The sequence below is a fragment of the Prunus persica genome, chromosome G1 (assembly GCF_000346465.2).
Source record: "Prunus persica cultivar Lovell chromosome G1, Prunus_persica_NCBIv2, whole genome shotgun sequence".
NCBI classification, from domain to species: domain Eukaryota; kingdom Viridiplantae; phylum Streptophyta; class Magnoliopsida; order Rosales; family Rosaceae; genus Prunus; species Prunus persica.
The window spans coordinates 1,694,539-1,719,774 of NC_034009.1; the positions used below are offsets into that span (position 1 = coordinate 1,694,539).

The 25,236-nt window shown below is 36.7% G+C and overlaps 5 protein-coding genes across 5 annotated transcripts; all 5 read left to right on the top strand.

Moving 5' to 3' along the window:
- Positions 2,795 to 4,744, top strand: LOC18793560 (F-box protein CPR30). Its single transcript, XM_007226506.2, has one exon. The coding sequence runs from the start codon at positions 3,217 to 3,219 to the stop codon at positions 4,471 to 4,473; it is 1,257 nt and encodes a 418-aa protein (XP_007226568.1). The 5' UTR covers positions 2,795 to 3,216; the 3' UTR covers positions 4,474 to 4,744.
- Positions 5,904 to 7,046, top strand: LOC18792915 (F-box protein CPR30). The gene has a single exon (XM_020554535.1). The coding sequence runs from the start codon at positions 5,904 to 5,906 to the stop codon at positions 7,044 to 7,046; it is 1,143 nt and encodes a 380-aa protein (XP_020410124.1).
- Positions 8,100 to 8,909, top strand: LOC109946495 (protein LURP-one-related 6-like). Its single transcript, XM_020554542.1, has 3 exons — positions 8,100 to 8,274; positions 8,511 to 8,734; positions 8,778 to 8,909. Exons 1-3 carry the CDS (start codon positions 8,100 to 8,102, stop codon positions 8,907 to 8,909), a joined length of 531 nt encoding a protein of 176 aa, XP_020410131.1.
- LOC18793119 (F-box protein CPR30) lies at positions 9,674 to 10,831 on the top strand. The gene has a single exon (XM_007224254.1). It carries the CDS (start codon positions 9,674 to 9,676, stop codon positions 10,829 to 10,831), a length of 1,158 nt encoding a protein of 385 aa, XP_007224316.1.
- LOC18790725 lies at positions 22,557 to 25,005 on the top strand. Its single transcript, XM_007222714.2, has 3 exons — positions 22,557 to 23,703; positions 23,837 to 24,026; positions 24,134 to 25,005. The coding sequence occupies exons 1-3, from the start codon at positions 23,245 to 23,247 to the stop codon at positions 24,700 to 24,702; spliced, it is 1,218 nt and encodes a 405-aa protein (XP_007222776.1). The 5' UTR covers positions 22,557 to 23,244; the 3' UTR covers positions 24,703 to 25,005.

A 25,236-nucleotide genomic window follows, 5' to 3' on the forward strand; every position in this document is an offset into this window, starting at 1 on the left:
CCGCGTCCACCTCCACGGGCCACCACCACCTCCTCCTCCTCCAAAACCCTCCACATCCACTAGCACCTCCGCAACGAACACCGCAACCACCACCATGCTGCCACTACCACTACCGCCACCACCCCACAATCGTCATCCCCACCACCACCACCATCACTACCACAACCACCAATTCCACCTTCATCACCACCACTACCTCCACTCCATCACTATCACTATCACCACATGATTAGTACATAACACTTTTAACATCTTGTCTATTTTAGTCATTATTCACAGTTACAACAATTTTATATTAAAATTTACCAAACAGTTTTGACATTGCTTTTTGTACCAACAAAACTTTAAAAATATTGTTTACCAAACATGGTGATACTTTACTTTACAGCTAATTATTTTCAAAGCACAGCGAAAGCAACTTTTTTTAGAAGTGACAGCAATCCCAAACTAGACCTCAGAGTTGAGCAATTGAGAGAGGGAGCAGAACCTCTAAACCCTAAAAACCCTAATAAGAACCCTAGACACCCAATATTTCAAGAATCAATACCAACCATGTCTACCCTGCCACCGGAGCTAATCTTGGACATCCTTTTACGGCTTCCGCCCAAGGATTTGATACGATCCCTGTGCGTTTCAAAAGCTTGGTATGCTTTCATCCACGACCAACGCTTCATCAACGCCCATCCCCAATGCTCCACTGAAACCAACTCTCTAACCATTTTAATCGCGTCATATCGGCCCAGTTCTCCACACCACCAGATTTATTTTCATTGCCCTTTAGCGACAACAATACCAGCGGTACAGCCGTGAAAGCTGAGAAGCCGTTCAAATTCCCTGACGCCTACGATGTCTTGAGGTTATCCGGCCATTCTGTTCATGGTCTGTTTTGCATTCACAGCAAGGACGGGAGGTATATTGCTTTGTGGAACCCGTCAATTCAGAAGTTGAAGAAGATTCCCTTGCCCACCTTTGGGCCATCATATTCAGAGTGGTTTTCGAAGAGAAAAAGAAATCACCTCTATGGATTAGGGTATGATTCAGTTAATGATGACTATAAACTTGTGGGAATGGTGGTGGACGATCGGAGTGTTCAAGTTCAAATTTACAGCCTAAAATCCAACTCATGGAAAAGGATCCAAAACGGGCCTCTTTTTAGTAATATTTCTTTGGGTCGCCCTCGCATTATGTTCTGCAACGGTGCTATGAGTTGGCTGATTGTTAACAACGAGGTCGATGGAAATCGGTACATAATTCAAACCCTTAATCTTGCCAGTGAGAAATATTGCCAGTTTCCCTTCCCCTTGGTTCTGAAAAGCAATTATACGTACCGTTAGTTTGGAGGTCTTAGGGGGCTGTTTATGTCTATGTGTTTATGTCCCGACCGGACATGCTGTTTGGATTATGAAGGAATATGGAGTGACAGAATCTTGGACCCTGCTTTATTGTTTGGAGAATGAAGCTGTGCCTTCGGGTGTGGGTTATTTCTCCAAACCTTTGGTGTTGTCAAAGAATGGTGAAATGGTTTTGACACATAACGGAAGAGGCTTTTTTTGGTATGATTTAAGGAACAAGAGTTTCAAACAAGTTCAATTTAGTCGTCCTCCGTCAACTCAACTTGACATAACTTTTTATGTCGGGAGTCTTTGTCTTCTTGATGGTGATCCTGTTATTGCTGAGAGGGGCACCAGCCGATGGGATCTAATGTTAAGTAAAATTGATTTGGCCACTTGATACTAATTTTCAGTAAAAAAAAAATAGTACCTGCCACATTGGCAATTATATGGCGACCTTTCAATATGTTTTCCTCCATATCTCATCTACCACCACATTATATGGAACAGTTATAAGAGATAGCCACATAAGTCGTATATTCTATGTTTAAAATTTTATTAATTATTGTGTATTAGTTGGAGTGATTTCGATACACCACATCAGTATGTTATATGATATCCTTTTTATTTTTTTTCTATTTTTTTAGATGCGGGTTGCAAATCTTTTTTCTTTATCGTACAAAAACAGTCTTTGACTTGCACTTTGGAGTTATGATTAGAAAAGAATATTGTATTTCGTTTCAATTTCAATAAATGAAACAAGAGTCATTTGATATTCCTTGCTATGGGGTGCTTTTCTTTTCCACTTGTTGTTTATGTTCTCCCTCATAAATTTAGACGATTGACGTAAAATTCCTGAAATAAAGATAGAAACATTCAAATGATAGAGTGTCTTCTCTATTGAGATTGAAATAAAATGTAACATTACTCTTTGATCATAACCTAAAGTTGCAGGCCACATACTGTTCTGGCTTCACATCATGTTATTGATAACCAAAAAGTAGTTGTACACTTCTACTTTATAATAATATAGTGAATAAATTGCCAATTGAGGAATGGATGATGATCCTATTGGAGTGCCAACAACAATTTCTTTTCTCTATTAATTTATAATTTGGGACTTCAAAGAATTTCTTTTCTCTATTAATTTATAATTTGGGACTTCAAAGAAGATTAAAAGTGTTAGGGTATAAATAAACCCAAAATCTTTTGCCCAACATAAAAAAAACAAAAACAAGTTCTTGCCAAGCCTTGACCCATGAGGTGAAGAAAGTTTTGACTAAGCTAAAGCAATCAAAAAGCTGCCACGTACGCAAGCCTTGATCGATAGGTTATGCGTCAACTCTTATAAAAAATTCCATTGTACATGTTTTTCATATTTTCTTCTATTAAAACTTAAAATAATATTGAAATATTTTACAGTATAGCCGCGCGGCTATACTCTTTAAATATATTAAAATAAAGCGGCTATAACTTTTAAATATATTAAAATATATTATATATGAAAAAAAAAAGGAAAAAAAAAAAGGTTCTTGCCAAGCCTTAACCCATGAGGTGAAAGTTTTGACTAAGCTAAAGCAGTCAAAAAGCTGCCACGTATGCAAGTCTAACCGCCACTTCTAAAGAAGCCAATCTCCCTCCATTTCCAGTTGTAGGCAAAACGAAAACAGAGTTGAGCAACTGACATTTCTTGGAGGAAAGCTAAGCTAACAAATCTTTCTTTCAATCCCATATGTACAAATAATCTCTAAACCCAAAAAACTCAATCTTTCTTTCGACCCCAAATTCACAAATAACCTCGTGAAAACCCAATCATTCTTTCCACCCCAAATTCAGAAGTAACCTCTAAACCCTAAAACCCCAATCTTCCAAGATTCACCCTGCAATGTCCTTCCTCCCACCGGAGCTAATCTTCGACATTCTTTCACGGCTTCCGCCCAAGGATTTGATGCGATTCCTCTGTGTTTCCGAAGCTTGGTATGCTTTAATCCACGACCAAATCTTCATCAAAGCCCATCTCCAGCGCTCCATTGAAACCAACTCTGCTCCTCTAACCATTTTACTCAGGAAATTTAGTCCCGAATGTCCTCCATCACATTTCTTTTCATTGTCCTTCAGCGACAACGAGACGATCGGGACAGCAGTGAAAACCGAGCAGCCGCTGAAATGCCCTGACGAATACACTGACATTTTATTGGACTACTCTGTTCATGGTCTGGTTTGGATTCACAACGATGACGAGAGCGATATGGCTTTGTGGAACCCTTCAATTCAAAAGTTCAAGAAGATTCACGTCCCGAACTTTGAACCGGATGCATCATCATCTTCTGGTTCAGAGATGGAGCAACGAAGAGAACCAAGGGACACCTGTTATGGCTTCGGGTATGATTCTGTTCATGATGACTATAAACTTGTGCAAATTTTCGAGTTCGCAAATGAAGGCAGAATTGTGGGTTCTCAAGTTCACATTTATAGCCTAAAATCTAACTCATGGAAAAGGATCCAAGACATGCCTTGGAATTGTTTTGGAATTCATCACGATTATCTCATGTTTTGCGACGGTGCTCTGAGTTGCCTCGTTTATAACAGGTTATGTACAAATCAGGTCATAATTCTAACCCTTAGTCTCGCCAGTGAGAAATATTGCCAGTGTCGCATCCCGGTCCATCATCTGAGTATTAATGAGTCTAGGCTGATTTTGACGGTCTTGGGGGGTTGTTTATGTCTTTGTGATACTTTTTTGGAGACCCAACATGATGTTTGGATTATGAAAGAATATGGAGTCGCAGAATCTTGGACCCTGCTTTATTCCATTGAGGGGGGAGATTTGCCCTGGTCGATTGATTTTATGTGCGTACCTTTGGTGTTCTCAAGGGATGGTGAAATGGTTCTCTTGTCGGATAACAACACTACGTTTTTTTGGTATGATTTGAAGGGGAAGAGTTTTAAACGAGCTCAATTTCATGGTCGGCCCTATTTATATGAAATGACAGTTGTTTGTTGGGGGAGCCTTTGTCTTCTTGATGGTGATCCTGTTATTGCTGAGCCTGAGACTGAGAGGCAGCAGAAAGTCCCCACTACTTCTACGAAAAGCAAATATTCAAGCAGCGAAGACGAAGAAACGTATGATGATTGGTACTAGAGAGGAAAGTCGTTAATTGGCGTGCGTGACAAGGGTGAGTTTGTTTGTCAGTTTTTTAGCTCATATCATTACAGATCACCTCTGTTTTCGGTAGTTTTGTTGTGTTTCCTGCTACATTTTATTGACCTTCCACGCCAATGAGGCTTCAAGATTAAGTAAACCTTCTGAGTGAATGACGGTCTTATCAGCATACTGTTTCATGCTGTTTCATATTTTCTTTTGAGAATGCATCATGATCTTTTTTTGTTTAGGTAACTTTCAATTCATCTAATTACCCCTGTACTTTGTTTACCCTTCAATATATACAATAAATGATATCAAATTCTGGTGTAATCAAAAGCAAGTGAACTATAATGCATCATGATCTTCCTATATGATCCAATACCTGGACAGAGAGTCGTATTTGGTGTTTGTTTCCATTAAATCTGTATAAATTGCACCACTCAATATATATATATATATATATATATATATATATGCAGTCATATACCTGAGAGAAATTAATTCACTTCAGCTAGGCATGTATTGCATGCAGGAAATACATCTGCCGTGCAACTTGTCGAGCCTAATAGATGTTTGGAGTCTTTATCTTAAAAAGTAGCTTTTCTTTGTTTGGGCATCCAAATAAAGACCATCCTCTCTTGAATTTTCTTTGTTAATACATACTTGTTTCTTCCTTTTTTTGATAACTTCCTTGTCGACCACATATTTAACCAAAACCAAAGCCTCATTGTCAATCTTCGTGTGAAATGTACCAAATATGTGTTGGCTCTTGGCCTTTATTTTTAATTTGGTCAAGCTCTTGGCCTTTATGCTCAAGACCTTCTCTAATCAAATTGTAATGCAATAGATTAGCATCTCCTGTAGGATTCAACACCAATTAGATCACTTCATATATGAATAAGAATAAATCCTTGGGTGAGAGATATTAGCCTGGGAGGCAGCCATGGCAGACGGGGTGGTAGGAGGTTTGGGTCCCGAAGGTGGGTTCGGGAACATTAATCTTGCTAGAAGTACCCTTAATTGTCTATATTTAGTGAACTTCAAGCATTCAAACCTCCATAAAATTCCATGAACCCAAAAGATGACAAATCAAGGTAAAATTGTATAAAAAAATTTAAGGTAATGGAAGGTCAATGACGCGTATGAGTTCACTCAGAGTCTGGAAATTCATTACAGTTACTTATCACATTAGGAAAACCAAAAAACGTTCCATTAGTTCCAAGTTTTTTTTTTTAAAGAATCCGTTCTAAGTTTAGTTTGTAGTTTTTTTTTTTTTTTTTTTTTGAGAGAGATTTTTTTCGTTTGTTTTAAAAGCTGAAAAAAGAGATTTCAAGCCTCATTCAGAGTTGAGCCAGCCTCTAAACCCTAATTAAAAACCCTCCGTTAAAACCCTAATAAGAACCCAATATTTCAAGATTCAACCAACCATGTCGATCCTCCCACCGGAGCTAATCTTGGACATACTTTTACGGCTTTCGTACAAGGATTTGATACGATCCCTGTGCGTTTCGAAAGCTTGGTATGCTTTCATCCACGACCAACGCTTCATCAAAGCCCATCTCCAACGCTCCATTGAAACCAACTCTGCTCCTCTATCCATTTTAATTTGGTCAGATAACCCCGAAGATGCTCCCTCGGGTTTCTTTTCATTGACCTTTAGGGACAACGAAACGATCGGGGCAGCCGTGAGAACTGAGCAGCCGTTCAAATACGCTGACAATTACACAGACATATTGGGCAACTCTGTTCATGGTGTGGTTTGCATACGCAACTGTGTCGATTGGGAAATTGCTTTGTGGAACCCGTCAATTCAAAAGTTGAAGAAGATTCCCTTCCCAAGCTTTGAGACGCCGAAATTCACTGCTTACTATGGATTCGGGTATGATTCTGTTCATGATGACTATAAAGTTGTGGGAATAGGGGATTGCCATACCGAGAGTTGTCAAGTTCATATTTATAGCCTAAAATCTAACTCATGGAAAAGGATCCAAAACATGCCTTGCAATAATTTTGATTTTCATTCAGATTATATCGTGTTCTTCAACGGTGCTCTAAATTGGCTGATGCACCCGGTGTTAGATGAAACCCCGCACATAATTCAAACTCTTACTCTTACCAGTGAGGAATATTGCCAGTTTTCCACCCCGGTCGATCTGGATGACGTGTATAACATGTATACGCCTACGCTGTCTTTGGAGGTCTTGGGGGGCTGTTTATGTCTCTGTGTTGATCGTTTCGGCGCCGCACATGATGTTTGGGTTATGAAGGAGTATGGAATGACAGAATCTTGGACCCTGCTTTTTTCTATTGAGCCAGAAGCTGTGCCTTGGGTGCATGTTCATTCTTTCAAACCACTGGTGTTGTCAAAGAATGGAGAAATGGTCCTTTTGACTTACAAGTACCACAATTCTGTGTTCTTTTGGTATGATTTAAAGAAAAAGAGTTTCAAACAAGTTGAATTTCGCGGTCATCCCCATGTATCTAAAGTGGCAGTTAGTGGTGTCGGGAGCCTTTATCTTCTTGATCCTGTTATTTCTTGGAAGGGATCGACAAGTCCCCTCTACCTCTAAGAAGAGGAAACTTTTAAGCACGGAAGGGTCTCTCGATCTGGAAGTCAAATCAACAAAAGATGATCAGAGTTAATTGGCGCGACACAAAGTTAGGGGATGATCATTTTAATGAATTTTTTTCTTTTTAATTGGTAACAGTATATTTTAGTTTGTTTCTTAGTTTGCTTTGCAGACTTGTTTACAATGCATATCACTACGACTCGCCTTTTATGAAGTTCGTAGTTGTGTGAAAAAAAAAATTAGAAGTTGAGAATTGCAGTCAGCAGCAGTGCTTACATTTAAGATAGAATTGCAGTCAGCAGCGCTTATTTTAATATTTTAACATTTTCTCTTCTCTATTAATTTATAATTTGGGACTTCAAACAAGATTAAAAGTGTTAGGGTATTAATTTATAATTTGGGACTTCAAATATTTTCTTTTGAGAATGCATCATGATTTTTCCTTGTTTAACTAAATTTTAATTCATCTAATTACCCATGTACTTTTTTTTTAACCTTTCAAAATATATAAATCAAATTCTGGTGTAATCAAAAGCAAAGTGAACTTATGCTCCTTCCTTTACACTGGCCTTATTGATCATTTTAATTCATCATTATATTTGTATGGTAACACTACTAGTATTAGTTTGTTTGTTAGTTTGCAGACTTGTTTACAACACATATCACCAACTCAGCTTTGTTTGGGTAGTCCAATTCTTTGTTTTTTGTCTGGCTGATGATCTTTTGGCGCAGGGTATATATAGATTATGACACCCTTGTGAAAAACATAGACGTTTAGAAATGCACCAGCAGTGCTACATTTAAGATAGAATTGCAGAAGATGCTTCAACTTTTGTGGTTTCTTATGTTTCCTGCTATACAATCTGTATATGATACAAAATTACCATGTGAGAAGAGCATGATGCCAACTGCTTTGTTATGTTTCTTATTTTTGGCATGCTTTCCTTGCAAGCTAGTTTTGCAGGAGTGAGTTCTAAGTAAGGGGTATGTGCCTAATGACATTAGGCACTCAAATTGAAGTTGCCTTCGAGGTGAAAATATATATAAGTTTCTATGCAAGAATACATTAAGCTGACTGTTTCAGCTGAGATGAAGCAGCAAGTCCCCTCGTCCTATAAGAAGAGGAAATTTTCAAACAGTGAAGACTTTCTCAATCTGATAGTCAAAGAGAAGGTTGCTAGCATTCCTCTTATCGGAATTAGGGCGACAATGGTGAATTTGCTTATGAGTATGTGAGCTAATGCTCCTTTAGTCTACTAGGCTTATTATTAATTTTGGCTTTTTATTATAAAACGTCCTTGACGTTTGCGAAATTATCAGATTGCATTCTTAAAATTTTTTTGCATCACTCATGGTCCCTAACGTTAATATGGGTGCTCTTAATAGTCCCTCTGTCAAAAAAACTGTTAAATCCAGAGATATAATCGTCAAATCAATCCAGACTTATAATATATATATAATTGGTTTTCTATTTGAAAGAGCCAAACTCCTGTTTGGCAAGAACTCATGCAATCAGAATCTCCACCAAGGCTAGGCAAAACAAAGACTGGGACTTTGAGATCAAGGGATATTTTCCTGATAAAGATTGTAGGATTGTTGACTCAAGAGGCAACACAATGGCACATGTAATAATTCCTGTTCATGAAAGAATATATAAAAAGTTTCATTGTTTGTTTCTATTGAAATTCTGAATGTTTGGAGTTGTTTATTGATCACAATGAAACACGGATAGGGGTGAAGAAGGAGTTGATGGCAAGCAAGGATCTCTACCATGTTGTGGTGACACCAGACATGGATCAAGCTTTTGTTATTGGGGTCATTACCATTCTTGATTACATATATGTTGAATCCACTAGGTGCTAGTAATTCATATATTCAAGAGAAGCTGTACTAACTGGGGAGGTATCTTCGCAATCTGACGATTTGAAGTTGAAAAAAGGACCTAAAACCCAAAAAACTTAGTTGTTGTTTAGCCCAGAATTTTGAAGCTTTTCGTCACCAAAAGTTTTTAGCAACGGATGTTCATCAGATTTTTCGTGACTAAACATTTTCTACGAAAGTGCTCTTCAGATTTTTTCTCACTAAAAGTCAAATTTCCATATCAACTTCAGACTTATATATATGCCTTGGGCTTGGCCAATTGCGACGGATGTTCCAAATTTTCTATTTTTTTGTATTTCCCTGGTTTATGTATATATTATAATTTTGAATTGATTTGACGATTATATCCTTGAATTTAACAGTTTTTTTGACAGAAAGACTATTTAAGAGCACCCATATTAACGTTAGGGACCATGAGTGATACAAAAAAACTTTAAGGATACAATATGATAGTTTCGCAAACGTCAGGGACGTTTTGTGATAAAAAGCCATTAATCTTTGTAATGATTATTATTTTTCTCTTTATTGTTACAGTAAGTAAGTTTCCTAGGTTTACTCGGTTAACTAGGTTTCCTAGGTTTACTAGGACAATAAACCCTATAAATAGCACTCCTCGTAAAACAATTGACGATTATCCTAGCTCTGCTATCGCTTGTCCCAAAAATATATTTAAAAAAACCTACGTCCAAGAGAACAATAATAACCCCTATACCCTAAACCCTAATCTTAAACCCCTAAACCCAACCATGTTAAACATCCCACGGGAGCTAATCTGGGACATCCTTTTACGGCTCCAGCTGAAGGATTTGATCCGATACAGATGTGTTTCCAAAGCTTGGTATGCTTTCATCCACAACCAAGACTTCATCAAACTGCATCTCGAACGCTCCATCAAAACCAACTCTACTCGCACCATTTTACTCCACACTACTCCCTCATATTTCTTTTCGTTGCCTTTTGACAACGATGAGAAGCTCGGGACAGCCACGGTAGTCAGGTTTTCGATTCCGTCAAAAGACCCAGTGAGGGAAACTACTGTGACAGTGGGCTATGCCAATGGTCTGGTTTGCATACGCAACTCTATCGATGAGGATATGTCTTATATTGCTTTGTGGAACCCGTCAATTCAAAAGCTGAAGAAAATTCCCACTAGAACACATGAACCGCGTGCACAGCCATCCCTAAAATCAGAGATGTTGAATATATATGGATTCGGGTACGATTCAACCAATGACGACTATAAAATAGTGGGGATTATTAGGAAGCCTGCTCATGAGTATGAAGTCAGTGTTTATAGCCTAAAAGCCAACTCATGGAAAAGGATCCAGAACATGCCTTGCAGTGGTTTTTCGTTACAGTCATATAGCATGGTGTTTTCAAAGGGCGCTCTAAGTTGGCTTATGTGGAAAAAGTTACACCATGAACATCAGTACATGATCGTAGGCGTAACCCTTGATCTTGCCAGTGAGAAATATCGGGAGTTTCCCAGCCCAGTGGATAGGATTGATGAAATTGAAACTTCTATGCTGGAATTGGATGTCTTGGGAGACTATCTGTGTGTTTGTATTAATCGTTTCATGAATCGATGTGAGGCTTGGATTATGAAGGAATATGGAGTGACAGAATCTTGGAGCCTGATTTATTCTATTGAAATGGTTTTGTCTATTGACATGCTTTATTATACTCTGGAGTTTCAGACCTACAAACCTTTGGTGTTTTCAAAGAATGGCAAAACGGTTCTTTTGAAGATGAGCAAAAATTTCAAGTCCGATAGTCTTGTTTGGTATGATTTAGAGAAAAAGAGTTTCAAACAAGTTGAAATTAGTGGGCTGCCCGGTCTATTCAAACCAACCATTTGCTGGGGGAGCCTTTGTCTTCTTGATGGCGATCCTGTTATTGTCTAGAGGCCGCAGCAAGTCCCCTCTACCCCTGAGAAGAGGAAAACTTCAAGCAGTGAACGGTTTCTCGATCTGTAATCAACGCCCAAAAAAAAAAAAAGGGATGATGATCAGAATTAGGGAGAAAAGTAGTTCACTGGCGCAACAATGTGAATTTACTAAGGAATCCCTTAGACTACTAGGCTTATGAATCTTTGTAATCATTATTTTTCTGTTTATTGTAACAACGTTAGTTAGTTTGTTAGTCTGCAGACTGTTTTTAACTCATATTATTGATGAATATATTTGGCCAAAGTTTTTTCAAAAAACACAAAAAAAACCTCTCCAACTTTCAAATCAAAGACATGCAAATGTAAAGGATTCATTAGGAAATCCAAGAATATATAAGAACAATTTTGTCCATTTTAACTTCTTTTAAAAAATTTCCCTCTCCTCTGAGTTTTTTCAAAAACTCTTATAATTAATATGGATTAAGAATACTAGTAGTAGGTGACATCTATTATTGGGCCAAATCAATTGGAATGAGAGTTCTTTCTTTGGCATGCTTTCCTTGCAAGCTAGTTTTGCAGGAGTCAGTTCTAAGTATGGGGCTATGGGCCTAATGACATTAGGCAGGCACTCACATTGCAGTAGCCTTTTGGGGTGAAAATACAACCAGAATTGTTTCCCTGCCACAGAAACAATTATGGTTGAATGATCAAGCACTGGGTGTAAATGTAAGTTGCATCCCTTTGGAAACCCACTTTTAGAGTCATATCCAGATTTAGCCTATATTCATTAAAGGGAAACATACAAATTAAATTCCTACAAGTCCAATTTGTCCAAATCACTTGTAGTGCATTAAAAAGATAAAGGCTAATGTTACTGAAACCCACCCAACCACATCATCTCTCAACTTACTTAACATTATGCCTCAAAAGTCAAAGGGAAAAAAGTTATCAACAGTCAGTAATTGTGTTTTTTTTGTTACCTACAACCATGAATGAATTTTTATATGTGCCTGTTATATATCATTTTTCTCTCACAACATCCCCGTGAGAGTGAAATCCACCTCATAATAGTGTGATCAGTAAATCACGTACATGTTGTGAGAGGAAAGTTATATATAATCAGCATACAATAATCAAAATATGAAAGAGCTTTTGGAGAACAAGGAATATGTGGTGTTGCAGGCCTACAATCAGGACGAAAATCTCTAACAACCCTACTTAGCGCTTTTAACACTTTTCCATTTGCACTTAGAGGCAGCAACATGGGCACCATTTTTGTCCTCTCCTTCTTGTTTCTTCTTTTTCCTCTTTTATTTGTTGAATTTTTCAAATCAATCTGTCGAGTAAACTTTGATTTGCCCACTTGGTACTGTATTTCAATAGAAAAGGAGACACAGGACAATGAGTCAATGACATAATCGTACAGTAGTTTGCCTTCAGCTTTCTCCCAAGTGCAAGCTACAAGGTGGGCTCGAACTATCACATTCCAACTTCATATGGGTCCACTTTTGATGCCCAGTTGCTTATCTTGAGGCGACTTGAAAGCTCATATAATACCTGCTACATTATGCAGACCTTTCACTATTTTTTTTTATTTTAAATTTTTGATAAGGCTTTTGCCACCCAATATAATGGTTGAAAAAACTTAAATAGAACGGAAGAATAATCATATGTGTTTATCTCTCTCATCATACGATTAGTCGTATTATATACGTTGGTCCTATCAAAGTCTTCTGGGTCAATCTATATAAAGTTGGCATAAACTATTGGACAAAATGGGCTATCACTACCAATGTGAGTTGGAGATCCTCGTTAAACACAAAATTAGAAGAAAAAGGAAAACAATGTTTGTGGAATAGAAACATATTAAGAAAATGTGTGGTGGATTTAACACTTGATGATATCTTGGCATCATCACAGATGGGCCCTACTGTATCAAACCCACATATCCCCCATTATCTTTATCAGTCTGGACCGCTTCAACGAATCAACCCATAAGCTAAACACCATCATGAAGCAGTTAATTATGCAATTATTGTAAAATAGTAACCTAAACCTCATCATAATTATAAAAATATAATAAAATAAAATAAACAATATCAGGGCATTTGCTCAGGTCGGCTTTTACCCAGAAAAAAAAAACGGAAAGAAAGAGCAAAAAGAAGGAGAAAAAAAGGAGGCCCCAGCTAAAGAATATAACCCCAAATAGTCCAAGCAGATGGGTTCTGGTGTTGGGTGGACAAAGACAAAGCCATCATATCATCTATAGCTTTCCTTACCCGAGCGCCTTTATGTCCTCATCAATCATCATCTATCAAATTAATTTAAAAAAGCTAAAACAATTTTAATTCGTGAGGCACCAACTTTGTTGTAATTGATACAAACAAACAAGGCTAACATATTTTATGACTTGTTGATTAAGATGATGTATGTACCTTCTCATCAGGGATGATAACTAAGGAGGTTCTACGGCGTCCGATCTGTTGACAAAGTCAGGCGAAGGACCTTATCCTAGACATGTGTATTGCATCACATTAATATTTCTTCTCTCTCATAATTAAATGAGGTCAAGGTTTAGGATGGTGTAGATTGTTCTCGGGTAATCTTCTCGCTAATGGTATTGATCCATAGATTAAGTTCTTTCATTTGAATTGTAATGGGATCATCCCATCCAATGTATGAAATGATGATGATGCTGAAGATAGTTGTGTTCATAAGTAGCTATCCATCGTTGATACATTGTAAGACTTACATAAATCATTATTATATAGTCACCTACGACTAAAGAGTACTTGAATTATGAGTATGCAAAATAACGCATATCATTATAAATCTAGCATGTATTGTTTGCTATAAAATATGCCATCAATAATTTATCCGTCCAGGAATTTTTTTAGCCAATTTTCCCACTGAATTATACATAACTAGCTAACATATCCTCCCCTTCATATTTTTATCAATTCTATTCAAGATGTCGTGAAATAAAATTATGTATTTAATATATGATTCACTTTTGAGAATCTCTTCTTTATTAAATAAAATAGCCCTAAATAATTATGATTAGCTAGCTAAATAAAGATGTTTAGATGTGACTAGTTTAATAGGGAATAGGAGGTTTGGTAGGCCAACAGATATGGTCCTTTGGAGAAAGATAGAGCAGTAACACTAATGTAGTACATGTGAGTGACATATGCAGTCTATTTAGTACTACTTTTAAGTGGTTAAATAGTAGATGGGGCTTTTTTAGTAGGTAGCTTCTGCATGATGGTCACCAATGTTGGTATTTTAATATTGTTGATCATGACACCCCATCTCTCTCTCTCTCTCTCTCTCTCATCTGCTGTGTTGGGTTAAAATAATGCAATTGGTATTGCATAGATCCAACTTTTAGTAGGAAAACTGAGACGTAATCTTTCGTTAAATGGCTAAAATATTGTCCTCTTCCCCTGCCTTTCTCCTTTCTTAATTTGTCACCCTGCAGATTTCCAATTGTAACAAATTAACTTGCTAAATCATAATAGATCTACTCTTGTTAGATATGAGAAATTATTGTGTGTGTGATACGTTACGTGGCATGTTGATGTATATTGAATTCACTTAAATTATAACAATATGTATTTACGATAATACATTTAAAACAGAAAGATCAAAATCGAGATGCAATTTAACACACCAGAGTTTTTTTTTTTTTTTTTCAAAAATGAAAATCTAAATGCTGTACATAATTTTTCATCAAGTAATTTAACATGTTGTTATGTTATCAAACTATTAATTTAAATCATCATCGACTTAGATGGTTGATATGAGTGGTCATCGAGTCTTGACAACATACCATTATTTAACATAGCTATGGTTTAATAAATCATGATCCCATAATTGAACATGAAAGTGGGTTAGAGGAAGGGGTCAAGTTTGAGTGCCATTAACTAGTTAGCAGTACGACGTCACAAACAGAGTCTTGAAAGTCACCTATATAGATAACAAAACCTCAGCAAACAAATCCAAAACCGTGTACATGAAGCACAAGCATGATATCATGATCGATACAAGAAAATGGCGGATTAGATATATCATGTCTTATACAATTCATGTTTTGGTCATTCCCCCTTTGCTGTCATTTGCTAAATCAACTTTTTTTAGATATAGCGCTTGACAAAAATGAATCTAATTATTTTGTGTTCACCAAAGTTTCAATCTTAGAAAACGATAATGTCCAATTTTCATGATATAATATTCATTTAGGTTTTTAAAATGCATGCCCCATTATTTACCTCTTCATACTTGATGGCAAATTGTTAGAAAAACTAAATCTTAAATGCAAGAGAAAATGACACCCGGTGATATTAAAGAAATATTGTGATGTAGCATATGATCCTATTTAATCTTAAATTAATTTTATTTCAAAATGGAAATGAATTCAACATCTGAGTTACATTGTATGTCCGCCTCCTTGTATTCAAGTTGGAATTTGCTATTTTGTACCGAATACGATTGTTCCATCTAAACCTTTCAATTTAATTCAAAAGCTTGGAAGAAAACATGGCCAAGTTTGTGATACTACTAGGTTTTCCAAAACCCAGATTTGCATATATCTATATCAGTAGTTTAGTAGTTGCATTATTGTAGGGTTCTGCAGAAGGACTTAGACCTCTCATCTACAACCAAAACATAAACACAGAGAGGCCCACTTCATAAACCACTCATTGATACCTTCTTCTTCAACTGTCATGACTAAATGGAAATTGGAAAGCGACGCATGCACCAAAAATTTATTTATCGGCATTGCCACTAATTAAGTCAGATCATATCCAACTTTATTTTCTTTTATCAGAAACAATTAGGAGCAAATTTCCAAAATTCTTTAATTCCAATTGTATCAAATAAAACTTTTCTCAAGCTTATTTATTTGCTCCTAATTGTTCAATTTTTTGTCGTTACTTCTTGCCATAATTATAAAAATAAATAAATAAATAATTAGGTGGCTTAATTTTGTCTTTATTATGATAGAGAGAGCTACCTCAAGTTAGATTCAAGCTACAACTACAGTAATCTTTTATTATGGTTTTGCTTATAAAAGATTTTTCTGACATTTTTAGTCATTTTGATTTTTTTGCTATACTTCTTGAAATAGTTTAAATAAATTGGCATGGTATATTAGGGAAACCATAGAAGCGCCTTTATAAAGTGCTATTATTTATCAAAATTAAAATGCTTTATTCACGTCAACGGGTTCTAACCTAGTGAAAAAGAGCCTTAATTTGTAAATTAGAGATTTTATGTTCGAAACCCTATGACATTTTAATTGTATGTGAAACGTCCTTCCATGGGATTTCATATGGGAAAACACGAGCACAGCCCGATTAAGTAAGGCCCGACACGGCACGGCCCAAAGGTAATTAATCCCAATGTGCCTGCCCGTTAAAAGCCCATTTATTAAATTATATTTATTTTATAAAAAAATAATACATAATAATATTACATTTATATCTTAAATTCAAGTATATTTCTTTTCTCTAATAATGTATATTAAAATTTAATATTTTCTTTATATATAAAATAATAATTTTGTTTTTCAAGTTATTTTTAAATTCAAACAATAATCTACTCATTTTCTATTTAAATTACTTTAAAGAAATTTATTGGCCACTTTTTTCAACAAATAATAAATCTTGTTAGTATGTACATAATTGTAAAAAAGATTTAAATGAAGTTGCAAAAAATATTGCAAAAAATAAATAAATAAAATAATAATTCAAATTTGGCGTGGGCCCAACTTGGCCCATTCAGTGGCCCATGACGAGCACGTAAATCTTGTTAGTATATACATAATTGTAAAAAAGATGTAAATGAAGTTGCAACAAATATTTTTATAATTAAAAAAAAAAACATTACATAAGTCAAATTTGGCATGGTCCTATCTCAGCCGGTTTAGTGGCCCGACACGAGCACGGCCGAGTCCATATGGGATTGGGCCGTGGGCTCGGGCCATGATTGATGATTTTCATAAATGGATGGGCCCGGCACGGCTCGTTTGACACCTGTACCTGTAGTTTAGACTATCACTTGTACTAAAATAAAAAATAAAAATAAAAACTCCACCCACATGTTTTCCCCACTCTCCATCGAAAAATTATATATATACATTACTCAATCCGCATATTAATATTTGCAAAATACTTTATAATTAAAATCTAAACTATATGTTCAATTTCAATCTTTGGATGTCGATGGGTATGATTGCAATGAATACTTCCATTTGTGCGGGGGGAAATATATACTAAGGGCCAGTTTGGCATTGCTGTGCTGTGAAAATAATCATTGTCAGATTTGCTGTGAGAGAAATCAGCTGTGAGATAAAGTAGTTTGGCGTTTGGTACACTTTTTGTTAAAAGTGTTGTTGGTACTAATTCCCACAAAATCAGAAAATGATTGCCGCAAAATCATTAAACCCAGCACCTCTTTGAAACTGATTCCTACATAATCAGAAAATGAAAGCACCTCATTAGTTGCTTTCCCTTATAGCTTTATCTCCGAACAATTTTTAACAATAAGTGATTTTCTCATAGTTTACCAAAAGGGATGTGCTTCCCAAATTTTTTAAAAAATTACTTATCACCACAAATAAGTAATGCCAAATTGGCACTAACAAGATTATCTCTTGGCTTTTCTTTGGATGTCGACGGGTATGATTGCAATGAATCTTCATCAACCCTTGACTTTTCTTTTCTTTTTTAAGTTTATCCTTTTTAATAATAATAATACCGGAGCATTTTGAGTGGTACTTTTATTTGTTTTTACAGTCAATTATATTTTTATTATTTGTTCCTCATAATACAACGCCTCTTAGGGCATTGTGTTACTTGATTTTAGTTGCATAACTTAGTTTGAAACTTATCTTAAATTTTCTATTTCTTACTGAATCATGGAATTAATTAGCTTTCTTTCTTGAATATGGAAATAGATTGATGTTGAATTCAATTTATTTATTATTTATTAAAATATTTGAGTCCATTAAACCCCCCAAAAAATAAAATAAAATATTTGAGTCAAAAACACCTAATTGGCCCCCCAAAAAAAAACCCAAATAGCCAAAAGAAGTCGAATATTTGCGAAAGAAAAAAGTAGCACAAATAGTAACGGACATGCTTCAACATTGATTAGTATCCAAACAGTGAATTCTTTCGGCCAAATGAGAGGTACGAAAATCAACTTTGTGATGAGACTTATCCTTGCATAAGTTTAAAGAAGAAAATACTCCTTTCAAATTATGAAGGTAGGGGCCCTCCTAAGTACTAATGCAAATTTTAAAGCATGTCACCAAAAAAAAGAACTTCTTTAATTAATCTGTTGCTTTTTCTGATTAAGTCCAAAATACACTTAATTGTAAATTAAAAGCACTTAAGTCCCCAAAAGCTAATAACAAGCCCATGTTCCCAAAAGCTTTTTAAAGAGAGAATAATGAGTCTCAAGAAAAGAAATTCCATAATTGCATTTGGCCATCATCAAAAGAAGTTCACTAAAGTGACATCAATAGTCTTGCCTCATTAAAGTCATAACACAGAAAATTAATTAATTAAACCCAAAGGGAGGGGGGGGTTTAGTTTAGTGATGAATTGCTAATAATCTTAGGGACATAATTTTGTTTCTCCAATTCTTTAAAGAGTTTACTTTTTCATCATCTAAAGCACAAAAGAAGAAAAAGTTGCTTGCAGTTTTTGACATTTGGGAAACTTTGATATGCATGAAGCAAAGCACACAGGCCTCCTCATTTGATGTTTGGACTTTGGAGAAAGGAGATGCTGAGGAGGCTGCAGGTTTTTGAAAACTTTGGCACTTGGTTACTTGCACAAGAATTTTGGTATTAAATGTTGGGGCAACAACTTTACACCTTTGGAAATTCAAATTATGCAAAAGGATTCACATTATAATCAAAACATAAATTAATGACAAGTGTATGTAGTAACATTATTGCTAAAGATGTAATCAGTTACTAGCCTCTCTGCACGCGCTTCCGCGCATGCGAAAGGTTTTTTTTTAAAAAAAATTTAAATTTATTTTAGAATTAAAAAAAATAATGGATATTTGTGTTCCATAAAAATAGGATCCATTATCTGAATTTTCTTTTATTTTTAATTTTTTTAATACGAAAAATTGTGAATTTACCATATTATCCTCATTTAATTAATAATTTCAATTCTTAATGTTTGCATTAACCAAGGGCATTTTCTGGTATTTTAAATGTTTCACCATTCTCTGCCTTTTGCTTTATATATATAGATAGATTATATGAGGGTAAAATAGTACAAATTAAATAATTAAAGAATAATAATATCTGCTCGTAAATGTAAATTGTCGTATAACATACTGGCTAATAATGTACAGCTAAAATACGATATTTCAGGAATATACATGCCGTTTGTGTTGGTTTAACCCAAGCATTGCGTTCCATAGTATATATAATAATGCTTTGTATTTGACCTAAAAGCCACAAAAAATGTAGCACCAAGCAGAAAAAAGAAAAAGAAAAAAAAAGGCCGTACGTACGTGGAGAGAAGTGATTGCCCAGAGAGGAAGACATGTTTGGAAGAGCATATCTTGAGCATGAAAAATACAGGCCTATTGTTCATTGGTTCATATGGTTTGACGTACTGATTTTAGCTTTGTCCCCTTCTGCTTTCAATACGATCGCTTCTCAGTTTCGAAATGTACCCAAAATTTTGTACACAAAATGATAACTTTGTGTGTCCTCATTATTAACTCTGATGAGAATTGACCAGACATGCGTACAATATAAGAGTCGTACCCCCACTGTAAATCTTGATTTAACCTTTTCTTTTTTCTTTTTTTTTTCTTTTTTTTTACTGCTAATAAACCAATTTGTCCGTCATTGTTTTCAATTCAAACATAGCTCCATCAACCTAACGGTCCAACTCGTTTAACCCTTCATTGGTCACTCACTCACGGGGACACTAAAATATAAAATGGTAAGATTTGCCAATACTGATGAGTGGAATTCATGCATGTCTAGACCAATATAATTTTAGGTCATTATTGTTTCTTCGTTGTCTTTTGCATCACGATCATTTCTTGGAGTTGGACTAGTCAAAGAGATTGATTCGTCGACATAAAATGGCCAAATTTATGTTTGTATAGAGTAACAAAAGTAAGTTGTGAAATTGCATTGGATCTCATTTAAATTAAGGGTTATTTGCAGTAGTTGTTCCTCAATTATAATCGTAGTTACAGTTTGATCACTCAATTCAATTATTAGTTGCAGAGGTCACTCAAGTAGGTGTTTTGTTGCATCATTAGTCCTTCCGTCAACTCTGTTAAATTTTTTGTCCAAAGTAAGGATAAATTCAGAAATTCATCCACAATCTTCCCCTTCTTCCACAACCCTCCATCGCCGCAACCCAATCCTTGCGAACACCAAAAAATTTCCCCTAAAACCTTTCTCGGCTACCTTCTTGAATTCGTCTCTCAAATGCTCTAGAAACTGAAGAACACCAGGGTTTCCCAAACTCTCATCAACAATTGTGAAATAAATATACCCATCTTCAATTAGGAACCCATAAGTCATTTACCCACTGTCTCAAAATACCACCTATGAAAAGGAGTCGTCTTTTCCAAGCACAAAATAGCCAAGTTCTCAATTTCACCACTCCACCACTGTATACATAAAGGATCCGATTACCACTTGATACACAACAGTAGTAAACGGTATTTTGAATCGAACCCATATTATACTCAATTGTAGTCTACAACCAATTCTACTGGTGAACCTCATTGCCAAGCATCATTAGTACCAAACGAAATGTAATTGTGTAAACAACAACTCAAATACAAAATCAAAAGCGTCCAAGAAATACAAGAGTAGTTCACTGAAGTTGTGAGGATGCTTGAGAATGCAGAGACTGATATCACGATCGTCTTCTTCTTTGGTCCAAGCTCCTTTGTTGGTGTGAGTCTTTTCACAGCAAGGAGATCTTCCCACTTCTTGTTGTTTTGCGGCTTCAAATTTTTTGGTGTTTGCAAGGATTGGGTTGGGCAATGGAGGGTTGTGGAGGAAGGAGAGGATTGTGGATGAATTTTCGAATTTACCCTCACTTTTGAAAGAAAATTTAATAGAGTTTGACAGAATGACTAATTGTGCAACAAAACACCTACTTAAGTGACCTCTGCAACTAATAATTGAATGAAGTGACTAAATTGTAACTACGGGTATAGTTGAGGGACCATTGCTGCGAATAACCTTTAAATTAATTTTGGCAGTAATGTTTATCAAAAAATTCAAGCAGATGTTTATACAAGCGATCGATACGTGTTCTATTACTCAAGTTCGAAATACTCAATAAGAAAGTATAATGTCACACGTTTTTCACAATCAAAAATCAATTAAGCCTCCCTAGATGAATTGCGAGACTCCACCTGACACAGGGCTATAAGAAAACATTGCTGCACTCATGACCATAATTGGATTGATATTGTGAAAAATATGAGAAATCATGATTTGAAAGAAAACAGCAAAGAGCATAATTGGCTCCCCACAATGGGCACTAATCGATTATATATATAGGAACAACTTAAGTGTCTTTGATCGTAAAGGGGATTCCTTCAATTGGTTTTTTGTCCTATACATGCCAACATATAAAGTGACATTTCACTAAAATATTTTTTGACAAATTCTATTGTAAAAATAAAATTAATAAAAACGTCTTGCGAAGTGCGTGTGATTATAGATAGAAGAAAATATTATTAGAGATAGAATATTCATGATAATTTTGACTAAGTAAAGAGCATAGTTTTCAATATATAGTCACGCCAAAGTTCATTCTTTTTAAATAAGCAACAATCAATGTTTATCTAGATAAAGACCAAGCATTGGTATTTATAGTCCTTTATTTTGGCTGGACAATGTTTGTGTACTTAATTCTAATCCTTTTACACTTTCAATTACATTATTTGATGACTTGAAGAATAATACAAGTAAAAACAAGCCAAGAGTTCATATACATTTATTTAATAATGATGAAATGAATTTGACCTTTCTTTAATAGATCAAGTCTAGAATGAGCTCATTTTATACTTACGTTTCACACAATTTATTCGTGTCGCCGAATTCGATAAATCAAATATTTTAACATAATAAGCTACACATCGTGTCACGTTAATTTCTTTTTTGTAATGGACAATTGTCATAAAGTGAAAAATTAAAATAAATAAATAAAAACTTGAATTTTCTCCCATTTTCTTTTTCCAAAGAAAAAGGAGTTACTGAGCTCAGTTAAACACAAAAAAGGGGGGAGTTATGTTGCTCAAAGCTCAAAAAGAGAGGGGGGAGGGGCGGGGGTAGGAATCTAAAACGGTCGAAAATGATGTCCTTGCGTTGCAGTCAGTTTAAAATCACGAAAGTCCAAAACAGACCCCGCGCGCGAACCAACGCAAACTACGTGTCGCACAAGCTTTTAGCCGCGCACCTCTCGAAAAACGTCCGAGCGCCTCACACCCATACTTCCCCCTCTCACACGACTTACGACCCCACGATCCCCTCCCTCGTGCCAGTTTTCGATGTCGTCTGATTATGAAGGGCACGGTGGTAATTTCATCCATATAACATCATCCACCATGCCACGCTGGAAACTGCATTTTCCGGATAATTTCTTCCACGTAATATCCAACGTGGCAGACCCGATCCTGCTAAGCAGACCCCTCAGCTTCCCCCTATATAACCCAAACCCATCCAACCTCTTTTCTTCACTCTCCACAAAACCCATTTGCCTCACCCACAGATTACTCAAAACTCTCTCTTCTCTTCTTCATCATCAGCTCACCTGTCACCACCACCACCACCACCAGCATCGTTGCAGGCCAGAATAGATCGCCGGAAATGAATATTCCGGCGACGTTACTACTCATATGCATACGAAATGTTCGTATCTTCGATCATCGCCGTCACGTTTTCCACGAAAAACCCTCATCGGAAGCCATACTCTTTTAGCTCAAGTTTTCCCCAAAAAAATCAAAAACATTAACAGTTTCTAGAGAGAGGTACTAATTTTTCTGTTCAATCTTAATTTTGGAGCTTTTGGATCGGATTGGCCTTGTAGCCGGAGAGAACGCGTTGAGATTTTTGAGTGTTTTTGGTAGTTGAGGAGGAGAGTGAATGTGGATGAAGAAAACGTTGATTTCAGAATCGAGTTGATTTTTGTAGAAATTTTTGGGTAATTTCGTAGCGGTGTAAATGCGAAGAGTCTGTGTGTCTCTGGATTTTGATTTTGGATCCCAAAGTTTAACGAGGCTCTGAAAATTGAGCAGAACTGAGATATAGATAAGCGGTGCGTCAGCCTAGTTATTTGTAATTTGTAAAACCACAGCAAAAAAAAAAAAAGCACTAAAATCCTTAAGAAACTCCCGGAGCTTCCCTCTTCTATGCCATTTCCGATGAAGATCCAGCCGATAGATGTCGACTCCGAGGCCTTGATCGAACCGGCCAGGGTCGACTCGGCGAAACCGGTCTTGAAATCGCGGCTCAGGAGGCTGTTTGACCGGCAGTTCCCGAGCGTGCTTAGAATTTCTTCGGCTCCGGAGAAGCCTAGCAGTGGTACTGAGCCACCGCAGCAGAGCTTCAACAACAGCAAGGACGGAGGCAACGCCGCTGCTACCACGGAGTTCGAGCCGAGCTCGGTTTGCTTGGCGAAGATGGTTCAGAATTTCATCGAAGAAAGCAACGAGAAGCAGCCGCCGCCGAAATGTGGCCGCAACCGCTGCAATTGCTTTCACGGCAACAGCAATGACAGCTCCGACGACGAGCTTGACGTCTTCGGTGGCGGTTTCGGCGATTCAATCCCCTCGGGTTCGTTCGGCGGCGACGCCTCCGATATTCTGAAGGTATATTCGCCGCTTCAATTCTTACTTCACTTCTCTTTACGTTTTTATTACTGTAGCTGTTCATTTTCTCGCGGTTTCCTGGCAACCAACCAGAGTATTTAGATGATTGATTGTTGCTTTTTTGTAAAATCAGAGTCTGATTCCATGCGTGAGTGTGGAGGAGAGAAACCTCTTAGCCCATACAGCGAATATCGTCGAAGCAAACAAGAATCAGAAACAGAAAGACGATTGGAGGAAGGCCGTCACCGACGGACTCAACTCTCTCGGCTACGATTCCTCCATCTGCAAATCGAAATGGGAGAAATCGTCCTCTTTCCCTGCCGGTACTTAAAATTCTCTCTCACTTTCCGAGCATCCAAACAGATTTTCTATATATAAAAAAAATACAAGAATTAAAAATAATACTTTGGTTCTGGCGTTTGGGCTTCAGGTGAATACGAGTATATCGATGTGATGGTAGAGGGCGACAGGTTGTTGATTGACATAGATTTCCGATCGGAATTTGAGGTCGCTCGATCCACTGGGCCCTACAAGGCCGTCCTTCAATCCCTGCCGTACATTTTTGTTGGAAAATCGGACCGTCTTGGCCAGATCGTCTCCATCGTATCGGAGGCAGCCAAACAGAGCCTGAAGAAGAAGGGCATGCATTTCCCTCCATGGCGGAAAGCCGAGTACATGCGCGCCAAGTGGCTCTCTCCCTACACCCGAGCCACAGCAATCAATCCCCAAAACGACGCCGCTCCGGCGCCGGAGGTCCCAACCGTAGTTTCCGATGCTCCGACCGAGACCGACAATCTCAGCGATTGCGGCGAACTCGAGTTGATCTTCGGCAAGAGCCCGTCGCTGCCGGCTACCCCTCTGCCGTCGCCAGCGGAAAATCCAGTTTCCGGCGAGAAGGAGGTGGTGAAGTGGCAGCCGCCGGCGATCAAGCCGAAGAGCGTCGAGAGAGGAGCGCGGATCGTGACCGGATTGGCCTCGCTGCTTAAGGAGAAACCTTGAGGCAAATTTTGGATTTTTAATTTTTTTTTTCCTTTTTTCTTAATTTTGAAAATCCACGGACAAAAAAAAAAGGATATAAAATATAAAAATATAAGTAAAAATATATATATGGCAGTTGGAATAGTAAGAGTGTACTGGTACAGGCTTTTGAACTCGTGTCTTTTTCCCAGTTTCCCCTTACTTTTTTGTAAGCGAGGGCACCCCAATGTAAGAGAAGCAAAGTAAATCTACGCACCATGATCTTTATGTAATAAAAATAGTTTTAAAATAGATAAAGAAAAACAGATAATATTTAGCACCTAATTTATTTATTTATACATCTAATTTATTATTAATAATTACTAATTTATTTGGTGGTGGGTATTTTGAGGCAATGTACTCTCTGCAGTGACGGTTTCTTGAAAGGGGAACAAAGTGGGATATGAGACTCTTTTCTCAATTTTCTCATCTTTTTAGGGCATTTTTACTTTTTTCGAAAAAAATTAAAACCATTAAAGAAAAAAGAGAGATAAAATGATGATGAAGATGACGGCA

Bases quoted from the DNA above. Each gene is read 5' to 3' on its own strand.
- LOC18793560 (XM_007226506.2), top strand. From the start codon at position 3,217: ATGTCCTTCCTCCCACCGGAGCTAATCTTCGACATTCTTTCACGGCTT.
- LOC18792915 (XM_020554535.1), top strand. From the start codon at position 5,904: ATGTCGATCCTCCCACCGGAGCTAATCTTGGACATACTTTTACGGCTT.
- LOC109946495 (XM_020554542.1), top strand. From the start codon at position 8,100: ATGCAAGAATACATTAAGCTGACTGTTTCAGCTGAGATGAAGCAGCAA. The intron at 8,275-8,510 runs GTATGTGAGCTA...ATATATAATTGG, and splicing joins AATGGTGAATTTGCTTATGA to TTTTCTATTTGAAAGAGCCA. The intron at 8,735-8,777 runs TGAATGTTTGGA...GAAACACGGATA, and splicing joins GTTTGTTTCTATTGAAATTC to GGGGTGAAGAAGGAGTTGAT.
- LOC18793119 (XM_007224254.1), top strand. From the start codon at position 9,674: ATGTTAAACATCCCACGGGAGCTAATCTGGGACATCCTTTTACGGCTC.
- LOC18790725 (XM_007222714.2), top strand. From the start codon at position 23,245: ATGCCATTTCCGATGAAGATCCAGCCGATAGATGTCGACTCCGAGGCC. The intron at 23,704-23,836 runs GTATATTCGCCG...TTGTAAAATCAG, and splicing joins ACGCCTCCGATATTCTGAAG to AGTCTGATTCCATGCGTGAG. The intron at 24,027-24,133 runs GTACTTAAAATT...TTTGGGCTTCAG, and splicing joins ATCGTCCTCTTTCCCTGCCG to GTGAATACGAGTATATCGAT.